At 47.7% G+C, this 12,206-nt stretch overlaps 1 protein-coding gene across 1 annotated transcript in view; it reads left to right on the forward strand.

Annotated features, from left to right (window-relative positions):
• CACNA2D4 (calcium channel, voltage-dependent, alpha 2/delta subunit 4) overlaps positions 1-12,206 on the forward strand; it is a 125,976-nt gene that overhangs the window by 8,651 nt on the left and 105,119 nt on the right. Inside the window, exons 4-10 of the mRNA XM_009333026.1 lie at positions 144-203; positions 1,809-1,971; positions 4,181-4,312; positions 5,356-5,416; positions 6,024-6,174; positions 7,779-7,853; positions 9,085-9,174. Coding sequence (XP_009331301.1) covers positions 144-203; positions 1,809-1,971; positions 4,181-4,312; positions 5,356-5,416; positions 6,024-6,174; positions 7,779-7,853; positions 9,085-9,174 — 732 coding nt within the window. The remainder of the gene's footprint in view (positions 1-143; positions 204-1,808; positions 1,972-4,180; positions 4,313-5,355; positions 5,417-6,023; positions 6,175-7,778; positions 7,854-9,084; positions 9,175-12,206) is intronic.

The following is a 12,206-nucleotide window of genomic DNA, read 5'->3' on the forward strand; positions in this document are numbered from 1 at the left end:
ATAGCCCTGTGATTCTATGTTGTGGTGGATGAGGCAGTCGTGTGTCTTTCCACTAACTGTGTGATTGGCTGATGCAGCTGGAAGAGCTTCTGGAGGGCTTTCCACAGCACCCCCTCATCTTTCTTTCTGTGTGCTTGCATTAGAGGTTGGTGGAAGCAGCAGAAGCCGCAGATCTGAACCATGAGTACAACTCCTCACTGGAGGTAGGTTTATACTGGTCAGTGACAAAATACGACACATATCCTCAGAGAGATTAGCCAAAAGGCAGGCCTAGCAGCACCCAGCCACCTCAGGTTCCTGGACAGGTTAGGAGTTTCCTTGTCTTCAGGACACTCAGCTTGCCTAGAAGCTAGTTTGAGTAAGAGACTCCCTTGGCAGATCCCAAACCTAGTAACACGAAGGAGATTAGTCCCTTTGGCCCCAGGAGGGGAAGGATTTGGGAAGATGTTGGGTTGGGTGATGTTATTGGCATTGCATTTACCGCACACCAATGTTGTCATTATGTGACACATTAGTGCAAATTAGCTGGCGCTTTGTGGGTTACTTGACTGGAAAATGAGCTAAAAATTGAGTGTGTATGAGCAATGAGGAAGGTGCTTTTACAAATACCCACAGCAAACGGTTAATCCCAATGAGCTGAGTTTCTCACCATCTTTCTCAACAGCTCCCATCTTTTCTCTACTCTGCAGATACCCACTTGTCAGGGCTTCCCATTAGGTGAAAGTTTGGTGCTGTCCAAGCAATTTGGATAATTGGCTTTCTGTTAATAACTGTTTGTTGTAGCCAAGCTATGGGATTATTGCTGGTGAAGGGAACTGGAGTGAAAACTGATGAAGGAAGTCCACTGTCCACAGTACAAGCACAGAGTGCTTAGCAGAAGTACAGGCTACCCCTGCAAGTACATCTCTCCATGCTGGGAAAGGGTGGGAATGAAAACACCTCTTGAAATCAAGCTAGCTACCGATTTCACCCCTCCTACCTCTTTATTTAAGAATCACATTACAGTCATGCTAGTTGGGTCAGCTGCATTCACAGTAAGGGTCATGGGTGAGTTGCGGTACAGGACTCGGTATTTGCACATACAATTTGCACGCCCTGAGTACTGTTAGTGTTTGAACATAAATCCTTAAATAACCTCTGCCCTCATATAAAGTCAACAAAAACATCTTAAAAACATCTGTTATCGAAGGGTGAAGAGTGTCCTGAAGATACGAAAGTGACTGTAGATGCTAAATTCCCAGTGGCCTTCACAGGGGGGAAACTGCATTGTCTTTGAGCACCTTCTGCTCTATTCTTTGGTCTTGATGAGCGCCTGCTGCTTGGAGTGACAGAGTGAGGGGATAATCCTGGCTGGGTGTACATCAGGAGTTAACTCTAGTAAATGACAGCTGTAGAGACAGGGCAAGTAAGGTCAGCATCGGCATGCCCTGTAGCAAACCTGGGAGCCAGACCCACTGAGACACTCCACCTCTCTGGCTAGTCACTTAAATACCTCTGAGGGACCACAGGAGCCTTCCACTGTGTCCCTTTGCTCTCAGGTGGCTCTTCTGCTGTCAGTTATGACCATGCTTTCAGTCATGTGGGCACCTGACAAGAAACTGGGCAGAAACCATCATTTGGGCAGCTTGACACTTTTCAGGTGGTAATGGCTCTTGTTTGTTGCTCATCTTGATCCTATTTGAAGCCCAAATTCTTCAGATGTCCCTTTTTTATGTTTTAAAGAGTGGGGGTTTTTTCGGGCAGTACTGGTAATAGTCTGTCTTACTCTCTCTTGTTGCCTTTCTCTTTTCCATTGTCTTCATCAACAGTTTGATTACTACAACTCTCTCCTGATTAATGAAAAGGATGAAAATGACAATTATGTGGAGCTTGGAGATGAATTCATTTTGGAGCCAAATGAGCATTTCAATAACCTGCTGGTGAACACAACATACAGTGATATCCAGCTCCCCACCAACGTCTACAACAAAGGTAATGGCCTCTACTTTCTCACTACTAGTAGGTTGCTGTGGAAACTGCCAGTAATAATATTGAAAGAAAGAATGGGAATAGAAAAAGACAACTGACAGAAAAGAAAACAGGGCTGGAAAGGTACTGTCCCAAGGCACAGTCATGTCTGTGCTGTAGTCTGTCACTGTGACAGGGCTTAGGTATAATCTGCTTTTGGAAGACCTCTAATGATGGACAGTCCTCCATCTTAGGCAGGAAGTATAGTTTCCTAGGGTTCATCTATCCAACCAAAGACGCTGTGAAACAAACTGTGATGTGAATTTATTGGCAACTGTTACTCTGTACAAAGGGTCAGATCTATCAAGGTTTTTAGGTGTCAAGGATCTCATTGATTTCAGCTGAGAATTTAGACCCCCCAAGTACCTTTGTGTTATGAGGCACTAATCCCCCACCTCACGGGGACACTCTTAACTCCCAGTGAGCATATCCATAGGGGACTGGGGGTAATTTGCAACTGCTACTGGGACTGTTCTGGGCTATTTTCCATTCTCAGCAAACCTTTGGCACTCTGGCAGCTGCAGGAGCCCGGGGAGGTACCGAGGCTCACATGGCCTCATCGCGTCTGGACTGTGTCCTCTCCCCCTGCACATTCACACCACTCCAGCTACACACCAGAAACTGGTCCATCTCCAGGCTGGTCAGCACGCTGCCAAATCTGCAGGCTGAGACACCAGTTGCAATTGTCCTAAGTTTACTGCTCTTTTTGGCCAACATTCAAAGCTGCCTGAACTGGCTCCTTCCGCTTCATACATTTTGGCAAGAAAGAAAAGCTCCATTACTTCTCTCATAGATGGAACTCATTTACAATCTTCAGGACCAGATGGGGCAGGCACTGGTAACTGTGCTCACAACTGCTATGTTATTTAGAGGGACAATAGAGGGAGTTTTACTTCTCCCATGATTTTAAATTAATTCCATCTGGTCTGACAGCCCCAGACACTAAAATCTTGTTCACAATAGAGCCACTAGCAGAGCTGGCTGTGGGTAGCTACAGCAGAGCTACACAAAGTAGGCTGCTGCCTACAGCAGCATACAGAAAGAGGTGACCAAATGGCTGCTGTCAGAGACAGCAGAGAGGCACTGCCCGGCTAGCTGATTTCTTGCCTGTACAGCTTGACACAAACCATCCAGCTGCTCTGGCTATGGCTGGAGGATGAGCAGGAGATGGAGGAGGAGGGCTGCTTCCATGCCTGGGGCTCCTCCTGGGAGCAGTGCCTGGCAGTACTCACTCCCTCTCTTGCAAATAGCAACAAGCCTGGCTTTCCACAGCTCTTCTGGCTCCCTTCCTGCATGAGTTAGTTTGGCCTCATCACTGGGGAGTCACAGTTCAATTTTTCCCCTATTTTGACCAAAACCACCTTTAGTAAAGTGACTAAACAGGAAGTGGTAGGTCAAAGCCCCATCCCTTTCAACATTAATACAGTTAATCCTACAATGACCAGTTTCTTATAATTCCCTGTTTCTATTGCTGCTGCTCTGTTTGGTCTCCTGAGGCAATGAGTCAACACAGACACCAAATATACACTGCCTCTTACGAGTTCTTGCAAGTCTGCAACTACCTATTGATTCTAATGAGATCGGGGTAAGGGAGGACAGCTCAGGCTTTGTGAAAGAAAGAGCAGGCAAAGAAGAAAAGAAAGAATTGTTGGGGAAAAGAGGAGAGAGAGAGAAACAGCATGTAAATCCTAGAGCTCCTCTGTCTTAGGTAATTACATCTAGCATAAATTTAAACACTCTTTGAAGAAAGGCTGTTCCACTTAGTGGTGCATCAGGCAGTTGCCTTACAATAGCCACACGTCCCCTCTTAGGTAGCAGCTGAGTGCTGACTGTGTATGCCAGTTGTGCTCAGCACAGTGCTGGTTTTCCTGGGTGTCTCAAAGACCTCTTCCAACCAGATGTAACACCCAAGGGCAGATAAGGCTGGAAGGAGAAATGGGGATAGTAGCGTATAACCAAGCTGAGATCACCTGTAGTGGCCAGTGGTGACCTGCCCTCCAGGATTTACTTGAATGATGCATCCAATTCCCTGCCCAAAGTCAAAGCTTTGGACAAGGCTGCATTCGTCCTGGAGTTGCCTTTGCTCCCATCCCCCTCCTCCATCGGGGGTGGTGGCTGTCCTCCCCTCTTTTGCACACTTTTTTCCTCCATTTTTCTATTCTTTCCCCCACAGACCCTGACATCCTGAATGGCGTTTACATGTCAGAAGCCTTGAATCCTATTTTTGTGGACAACTTTGAAAGGGATCCCACGTTGACCTGGCAGTACTTTGGCAGCTCCACTGGATTCTTCAGGCTCTACCCAGGTAAAAGAGCAGAGATTGGCTTCTCTCTCTCAGCGCAATGCAGTAGTCTTGCAGGACAGGGTCTGTGCCATGGAAGAGCCCAATCTGGGAAGGTTGGGGGCAGCGTGGCCCCATGAAGGGCAGGGTGCAGTGAGCAAAATACTTAGTGCACAGGCTGCTGCCGCTTAGGCTGGAGGAATAGTGTCCACAGCAGGCATAAACCCCTTTTTCCTATGTGGAACAGCCCCCCAGGCATGTTGCCTTTGCAATCCCAGAGGAGTCTGCTTGCAGGGGTGTGCCTTGGGCAGGCTGCCCTCCAAAAAGCTCACAAAACACCATGGCAGGACCTGCGAATCTCACAGGCGGGGTGCGGAGGCTGCAGGAGGGCTCCCTGCCTCCTGCTCCCCTGTGTGTTTTTTTAGTGGTGGCCACAGCTTCTCTCCATCTCCAAGGCCACACATGGCAGATGCAGCTGGTCGGCCTGACTTGTTATCCACTCGCCAGCTGTGAGCGGCACATAAGGTCACGGCGCAAGAGGGGGGCCCCATGCTTGGAGGAACCCATGAGATCCTCCGCTGCTGTAGCTTGGCCTGGTGGCCCCTTCGTCAGATGGCTGCGTGCCCTTGTTCTGTGACTTGTCATGTGTTATAGCAGAGATGACTGTGAACAGAGCCTTTACCAGCGAATCTGGGACATGTCCCTGTCGCTGCTGCTGCTTTTTTATGCTCTCAACCACCCTTGGGGAGAAAAAGATGCTGTTGAGAACTATATCAAAGTGGCAGAAAGTTCCAAGTAAGTGCAATTGCTCCCCAAATTCAATGGGAGACTATGCGTAGGTACATTTTTTAATAGAAATTTAACAGTTTACTGAGAACTGCCGAAGACCACGCAGCTCTGCTTGTATTTCTGCAGAATGGCTGCTGCTATTGCTGGCCAGACTTGCGTGCCCCTGCGGGGTAGCCAGGTCTCAGCAGTGAACAGCACAAGTGCAGGTGCCTTGGGAGCGGGGAACAGATGCCTGCCTGTCTGTGTGTCTTGATTGCTCCTTTTGCTGCTCCCTTCAGGAATAAAGTGGTTACCAGATGAGAACGGAGTCATCTCCTTTGACTGCAGGAATCGTGGCTGGTAAGAGTTTTGGAGAGACTTGGCCAAAGCACCTTTTGGTCTTCCTCTCTCCCTCTTTTCCAAGGTGACACCTTAGTGAGTTGCTGATCAGCAGTTACTGCCCCATGCTGCTCCTCCGAGAGACGAGGAGTATGTAAATGAAGGCAATAGCAGGTTAGGAAGCCCTACTACCTGCCAGTGCCAGCTTTCCATATGGCACCTAACACATGCCACATGGAAATCGCCACCAGTATATCCTTCCTCTTTCCCATCCTCCTTATAGCTCTGCGACCGGAGGGACAGGGCTGTTCGGACTCCAGAAATGCAGGGCATTTACTCAGTCTATTCAGCATGGCTAAAGGAGGCTTTAGCAATTGTCACTCAGCTGAATCTGGCCGTACGTCTGCAGCAGGCCCAGCACTTGCCAGTGCAGGAAGTGAGATGCTGGGGCTGGTGGGAGAGGCAGGTTGGTAGGAAGGGACCCATCGGATGCCCAGCCTGACCCTGCTGGATAGCTGTGCTCGTAGTGCGTCTTATGCTGTGGCTAGCATCATGTGACAGCAGCACGCCCAGTGTTCCTCCTCCCCGTACGCTCACCCTACTTCCTTTTATTCTTCTTTTTATAAAGGTACATCCAAGCGGCCACCTCTCCCAAGGACATTGTCATCATTGTGGACGTCAGTGGGAGCATGAAGGGCCTGCGGATGACCATTGCCAAACACACCATCATCACCATTTTAGATACTCTGGGAGAAAATGACTTTGTCAACATCATTGCAGTAAGTATGTCCCATTTCCAATGCTGAGCTGTCTTCCTTGTGCCTCATACCAACCCTTCAGTCCCCTTGGCAAACTACAGGTGTTACGGTGGTGTAACTACAACGCTTAGTACCTATGTTGAATGGGGGACTAAAACCAATCACCCTTGGGAAGTCAGCTTCGTGTGGTCAGTAGGGTGGCTGCTAAGTCATCTCACCCCCCTCTGTGGAGGATGTCAGCTGCATCTTTTTGCTTACTTAGGGATGTGACTGCAACAGATAACAAAGTGCTGTAGAGAGACGCCCCAGCTAACAGGGACCTGAACTAATAAATTCACTTAGCGTAGCATAATACTGTGTTTGGGTCCAGTAGCAGTATAATCCTCAGGATAATGTTTCCAGGCTAGAAAATTGCTACCATATGCCTTTTTGTGCACCAGCATCCTGCAAGGCTGCAATCTAGTTCAGAGTCAATCTGCACAGGTCTGCATGGAGTTTGGTCAGGTTGCCTTGGTGTTACTCTCTCCCTTTTTAAGCCCTGGCCAGGATGAGGATGGGCCGGTTACCCACAGAGAACCAGCACCACTGACCACAGAAAGCAAAACTTTTCCATGATCCACACCAAGATTGGGGGGGTTTGGTGCCAGGTTAAAGGCAAATGGCTGCTCACCTCCTAATTTTCAAAGCTAATTCAAGCACCGTCCCCAGGCTCCTTTCTATAAAAGTTTGCCAGGGCACGGTCACTGAGATATAAAGTCTACTTTTTGTTGATAGCTTCTTATTGTGTAAGATAGTTAGAAACTCCAGTGGTGACAGCTCTGTCTTTATATGGCTGGATAGATGGAATAGTGAACAGTGTTGGCAGAAAAACGGAGCAAAGTCATTAAGGACTTTGAAATATCATCTGTTCTTCAAAAACAATCCCAGAAAGAGCATATAATATATATTCCTCTACTGTACTCACACCAAGAACCTACTGGCTCAGACACGTTATAGCCTGACCTAAGGTCCTAGTGATCAGCTGAGCATCAGTGGCCTCTTAGCATAACTCATAAGAGCATGGCTCTTCTGAACCTTGCAGGAAAAGGTTTACACTGGCATGTTTTACCTCACAGATGTATCAGGCTAGAAGCATACACCCCACTAATTATCACAGTTTGGTGGATGTGTGGTAACGTGATATGTTATTGTTCAGCCACGCGCCAGAGGCATCAGACATTAGGCTACAAAACCACTTGCAAGGTTCAGCTGGTGACTGGGGACTCACAGAGTCTCCAGAAGTCAAAAATATGTGCGAATAGTGCTAGAAGCAAGGCCAGGGGCACAAGTTGAGAGAGTGTGGAGAAAATCTCTACAGTGTGAGTGGAAAAAAAAAAAGTAACTTTGTATGTGTAGGTATGCCAAGATAGAACTCAACAAAACACCATAATTAACGCATTATTTAAACAAATACGAGATTTATCAAAATGGTAATTTGCCATGATCTCTACAAACAATTCTTAAGGGAAATATGTATAAACCAGCATAATGTTCCATACTGTTTTCTGAACATCCACCTAGGACATGAACCCATTTTGTGAATTTTCTCCCATTACAACCCCTTTCTTTTCATTTTCTCTTTGCAGTACAATGATTACGTTCATTTTATTGAACCCTGTTTTAAGGGTATCCTGGTCCAAGCAGACAGGGATAACAGAGAGGTGAGTATCAGGCTCCTATCGATGTTATTCAGGTAGCTGTCTTAATGTAAGAAGTACATGGGGTTAAGATGCTGTGCCGTGAAACTCCAGGGACAAGAAACAACCATCTCCCAGAAGCGTGTGGGTTTGCATTTCAGAAACAAGCACCAGTTCAGTGGTGTGTGCTGGCTCCATGGTTCGCCTTTGCTTACACGAAGCTGCTGTAAGATGGGGTCAGCTGGCTAGCTAAACAGCAGCAAACAGCTTCCCTGTGTCACAACAGGCTCAGCACCACCACTGCCAGAGCACGAGTGGACCTGGCCCAGACCACTGTGGAAAAACAGCGTGCAGAGGGCAAAGGTTCTCCGTCTTTGAAACCCCACATCCTCAGCCCTCAGAAAGGAGAAAAATCAGCCCTTTCCTGGTGAATGCGTTCTCAGCCTGGCCTGACCCTTTGCCAGGGTGGACTGCCAGCAAGCTTTCTCTGATGAGGGGTTTTCCTGCTCTGATCCAGGAGGGCTCAGCAGCCCCAAGGTGGTCAGCCTGTGTCCGGCTGCTCCACCGCCCTCTGGACTGACTTGTATTTTTAGCTCTTCTTACTGTTTTTTTTCCTTCTTTTTTCTCTCTATATTAGTACCACAGAGGTAGCATATCCCTCCATGTCTTCAACAACCATATTTCTTCCCAGATTTCTTTCCCAGCTTAGCACTGGGTCACAGAGTATGACTCCAGAGGGTGATGTCTCCTCCAGTGTTTCCCAAAGGATCCCCAAGCCTTTTGGGCACTATCTTGCAGGGATATCAGCACTCTCTGAGGGTTTCATTTACAGCCAGATCAATGCCTCTTAAGTAGTAGACAAGCATTCAGTTTTTTTTCTTTTTCCCAATCCTGTTGCTCTTGCATGCACAGGACTGTCTTTTTCCTGAAGGGTTGGATAAGGGAAAGTTCGATTTCTAATAGTTTTGTCCCTTCCGTGATGTTTCATGGACTGCCAATGGTTCACAGCCCACAGGCTGAGAAATGCAGTCCTGCCGTGGCTGCATGGGCAAAGGTGCAACATGATGGCACTGCCAATGGAGCGGCCACTTGACTTTCCCACCCCCATCCGTCACAGTGCTGCCCTGCCCTGCCAGCAGTGGTGAAGGATCAGGAGCCCAATGGCACAGACTTTTCCAGGTTACCCTTTCCTCCCCCGGTCGAAGGGAGCACCCTGCCTGCAACTCATTGCTGCCTTTTTTCCCTCTCTTGCCAGCACTTCAAGCAGCTGGTGGATGAACTGCAGGCAAAAGGAGTGGGGACTGTGAGCAAGGCTTTGACAGAGTCCTTCAAAATCCTCAGGGAGGTAAGAGAGTCGGTGCCAATGCTTGCATTGGGCACAAGTGTCCCTGCCCATCCCTACTTTCCCCTCTACATCTAATGACTTAGCACATCCCTCACGGTGCTGCAGGGGGGAGGTGGTATGAGCTGATCTCACAGGCCCAAAATTTGCAACAAGCAGTGTGGAGGGGTGACCCGGCTTTGGGGAGGTGTCGGTTTGTGCATGATGCCCCAGGGCTGCAGATCCCTGCCCAGGAGGGATCAGGAGCCGGCAGGGCTGTGGCCTCATGAGTGTTTCCTTAACGAGCCCCACAACTGGGCATTGTCCAGGCACCTTGGTTATAGATGGTGGCAGTAAAATATAACTGATCAGCTGAGGGCAACAATTCTGGTCATAGGTAATGCTATTAGTGAGCCTTGGTAAGGAGATGATGATGAAGATGTGAAAGATTATTCTCAGACTTCAGATTTATTTCAATGTCACTTTGCTGAGTATCAGTGCTTGGGGAAGAAATCACAGGTACAGGAGAATTAATCACTCTGATCACATCCTGTGATAAGAATCGTAAATGATTCATCGCCTTATGTGAACAATTGGGACTTCAGTAGCCTGGAGGTAAACATACGACTTAACTCTGTTTCTTAAGGAATGTTAACAAAAAAAAGGATCAAGAACCAGCTCAACATCCCCACCTCCTCATGGCACTGTCTATAGTGGGGTTGGCCTAAAGATGCCAATGCCTTTGGTGCTGACAAAAATATGTACACGGTACGATGCTAGTGGCCATAATGATGGCATTGATATTAAAGGTAGTGTGCTAGAGGTATTGACACCCTGGGAAGGGCTCTCCACTTACTGATTTTACAAACTGAACGTTTAAGTTTGTTGGCTATGGTAATGCTGTTCCTAACTTATGCCAGTGCAAGCATGATCAGAGTTGAACTCGGGGATGGTGGTAGCTGAGCTGACTTGTCAGCGGTAAGAGAAGCATAATGGTTTTAATGGCAACCTGAGAAGGGTGTGGTGTAGCCCTGGCATTTGCACTGATAGGCTGGCAGCACTCCTAGTAGTAATGGTTCAACATCTTTGGAGGAAGATAGTTACTGAGATGACCAGGGAAGCAGTAATGATATAAACCTAGAACAATTGCATGGACCAGATGCCTGCTAGATTTATCTACTTGTATCCTATGACAAAATTAACTTTATCTTTAAAACCAAGGATCCAGAGTCTATATAGGCCTGTGTTGTATAAATCAGAATAGTTAAACAATTTTTCCACCAGAGGAAAAATGATTTCTTAATTTCTAATGTAGCACTGGTTATGTACAGTGACAACAGATGAAAGAAGCCCAATGCAGTGCAACTGCAGACTACCTCAACCAGCACAGTTTTGAAGGACTCAGTGGAGAATAATGGAACATAACCCTAAAGAAAGCCTGCTTGCCCCAGCTGAAATAGCAGCCGGTCATGCCAGGCACAGCCACCAAAACTGGTCTGGTTCCACTAATGCGGAGACCTCACGCCTCTGTTCTGGCAGGCATGGCTCGCCCACTAGACTAGGCAATCCTCAAGCCTCCAGGAGGCAGGAGCTTTATAAAACCCTGCATACTTTGAGTCAGGCATGCCCGTGGGAAATAGAAGGTACATGGTGGAACAGCTGCGACAGAAAAAACTGTCCTCCACTGACACAGCTGGACCAAAAATACCTCCAGAGAGTGATGTCCATGCAGCCCAGTGGACTAACGTAACTCCACTGCATTAATAGAGAAGAAACTCTTCAGCAGGTAGAGAAAATATTTTTCCTCTCTATTTGGTGTAAAAAACACAGTCAACAGTTTAAGTAGTCATCACTTATACCAATCCTTGTTGATTCTCCCTTGGCTAATGAGCTCAAAACAGCTCTGAGATTGCTTTCAGACAGTACAGCACCCAGTGGTGATAAAACCTTCTGATGTTATTCACTCTCAAGGTGAGGTGCTGCTTCCCTCATGCCTTTCGTTATCACCTCAGGTCTGGGGAAAGGGCAACTGACTCAGGCATTTGAGCATCCTTCCTTTGAGCATCTGCAGATGAGGAAAGGTGCCTGTTGTCTCAGTGACTGCTGGTGTCACGCTTCTCTGCATCCTGGAAACTGGTGTCCATGAAACAGGAGTTCAGAAACAGTAACTTTGTTGTCAAAGAAAGGTGTGAAACAGGGCTATATATCTCTTCCACCCAGCTGTCCTTTCCCAGTAACACTGGTCACAGCTTTCTCGCAGCATCATTCACTGTAGCATGGACCATGGTTGCCTCCTCTTGAGCAAAACGGGACCTCAGTCCGAGGTCACTGAAGCCATCAGCGGGGAGCCTTGTTCGCAGCCAGCTGTGGGACGGCTGCACGTGCAGCAGGAGGCCTGCAGGACCTCCTGCCAGTCACTTTGCAGCCTCATCCCAGGATTTCTGCCTGCCTGGAGACATTCAGAAGAGACAGAGATTGTGTCTCAGTGCACACGTGGCAGTGCCAGAGGCTGCACGTACATAGGCATGCAAGTGTAGAAACACACCTGTCCTGCAGCAGCCTTCCCCAAACTGTAGCTTCCCTGGTAAGGGCTCATCTAGAGTGTGCCTTGATATCACCAGCTGGAGGACCCCAGGCTCTGCAAGTACCACAGCTTAAGGCAAAAGTGGAAGCAAAAAAAGAGCACCTGCCAAGTGCTCCTATGAGAAGGGGACTCTCTGAAATCTTCTCTTAGAGCTTCATAGATCTGTATCAGTAATAGGGGAGGAAAAGGAATAATTCCATCAGTGTGCTGTAAAACAAATCTGTGCCACTGCAGTCATGCAGGCAGAAGGGGGAACTTTGGTGGAATCGGCCATCCCCTTCCCGTCAGACAAAATTCACATTCTCAGCTTGTAATCGTAGCCGTTCCTCACAGACTGTCCTGTTATTGTTCACAGAAGCATACACAAGAGAATGAAAATGAAAATTGCTACATCACACTGAAACAGGCTTTGCTGATTATGATAGACAACCAGTAATAATATCTGTAATGAAAGTGACGGCAAAATTTCCCT

Source organism: Pygoscelis adeliae, unplaced genomic scaffold (assembly GCF_000699105.1).
Source record: "Pygoscelis adeliae isolate BGI_AS28 unplaced genomic scaffold, ASM69910v1 Scaffold38, whole genome shotgun sequence".
NCBI lineage: Eukaryota > Metazoa > Chordata > Aves > Sphenisciformes > Spheniscidae > Pygoscelis > Pygoscelis adeliae.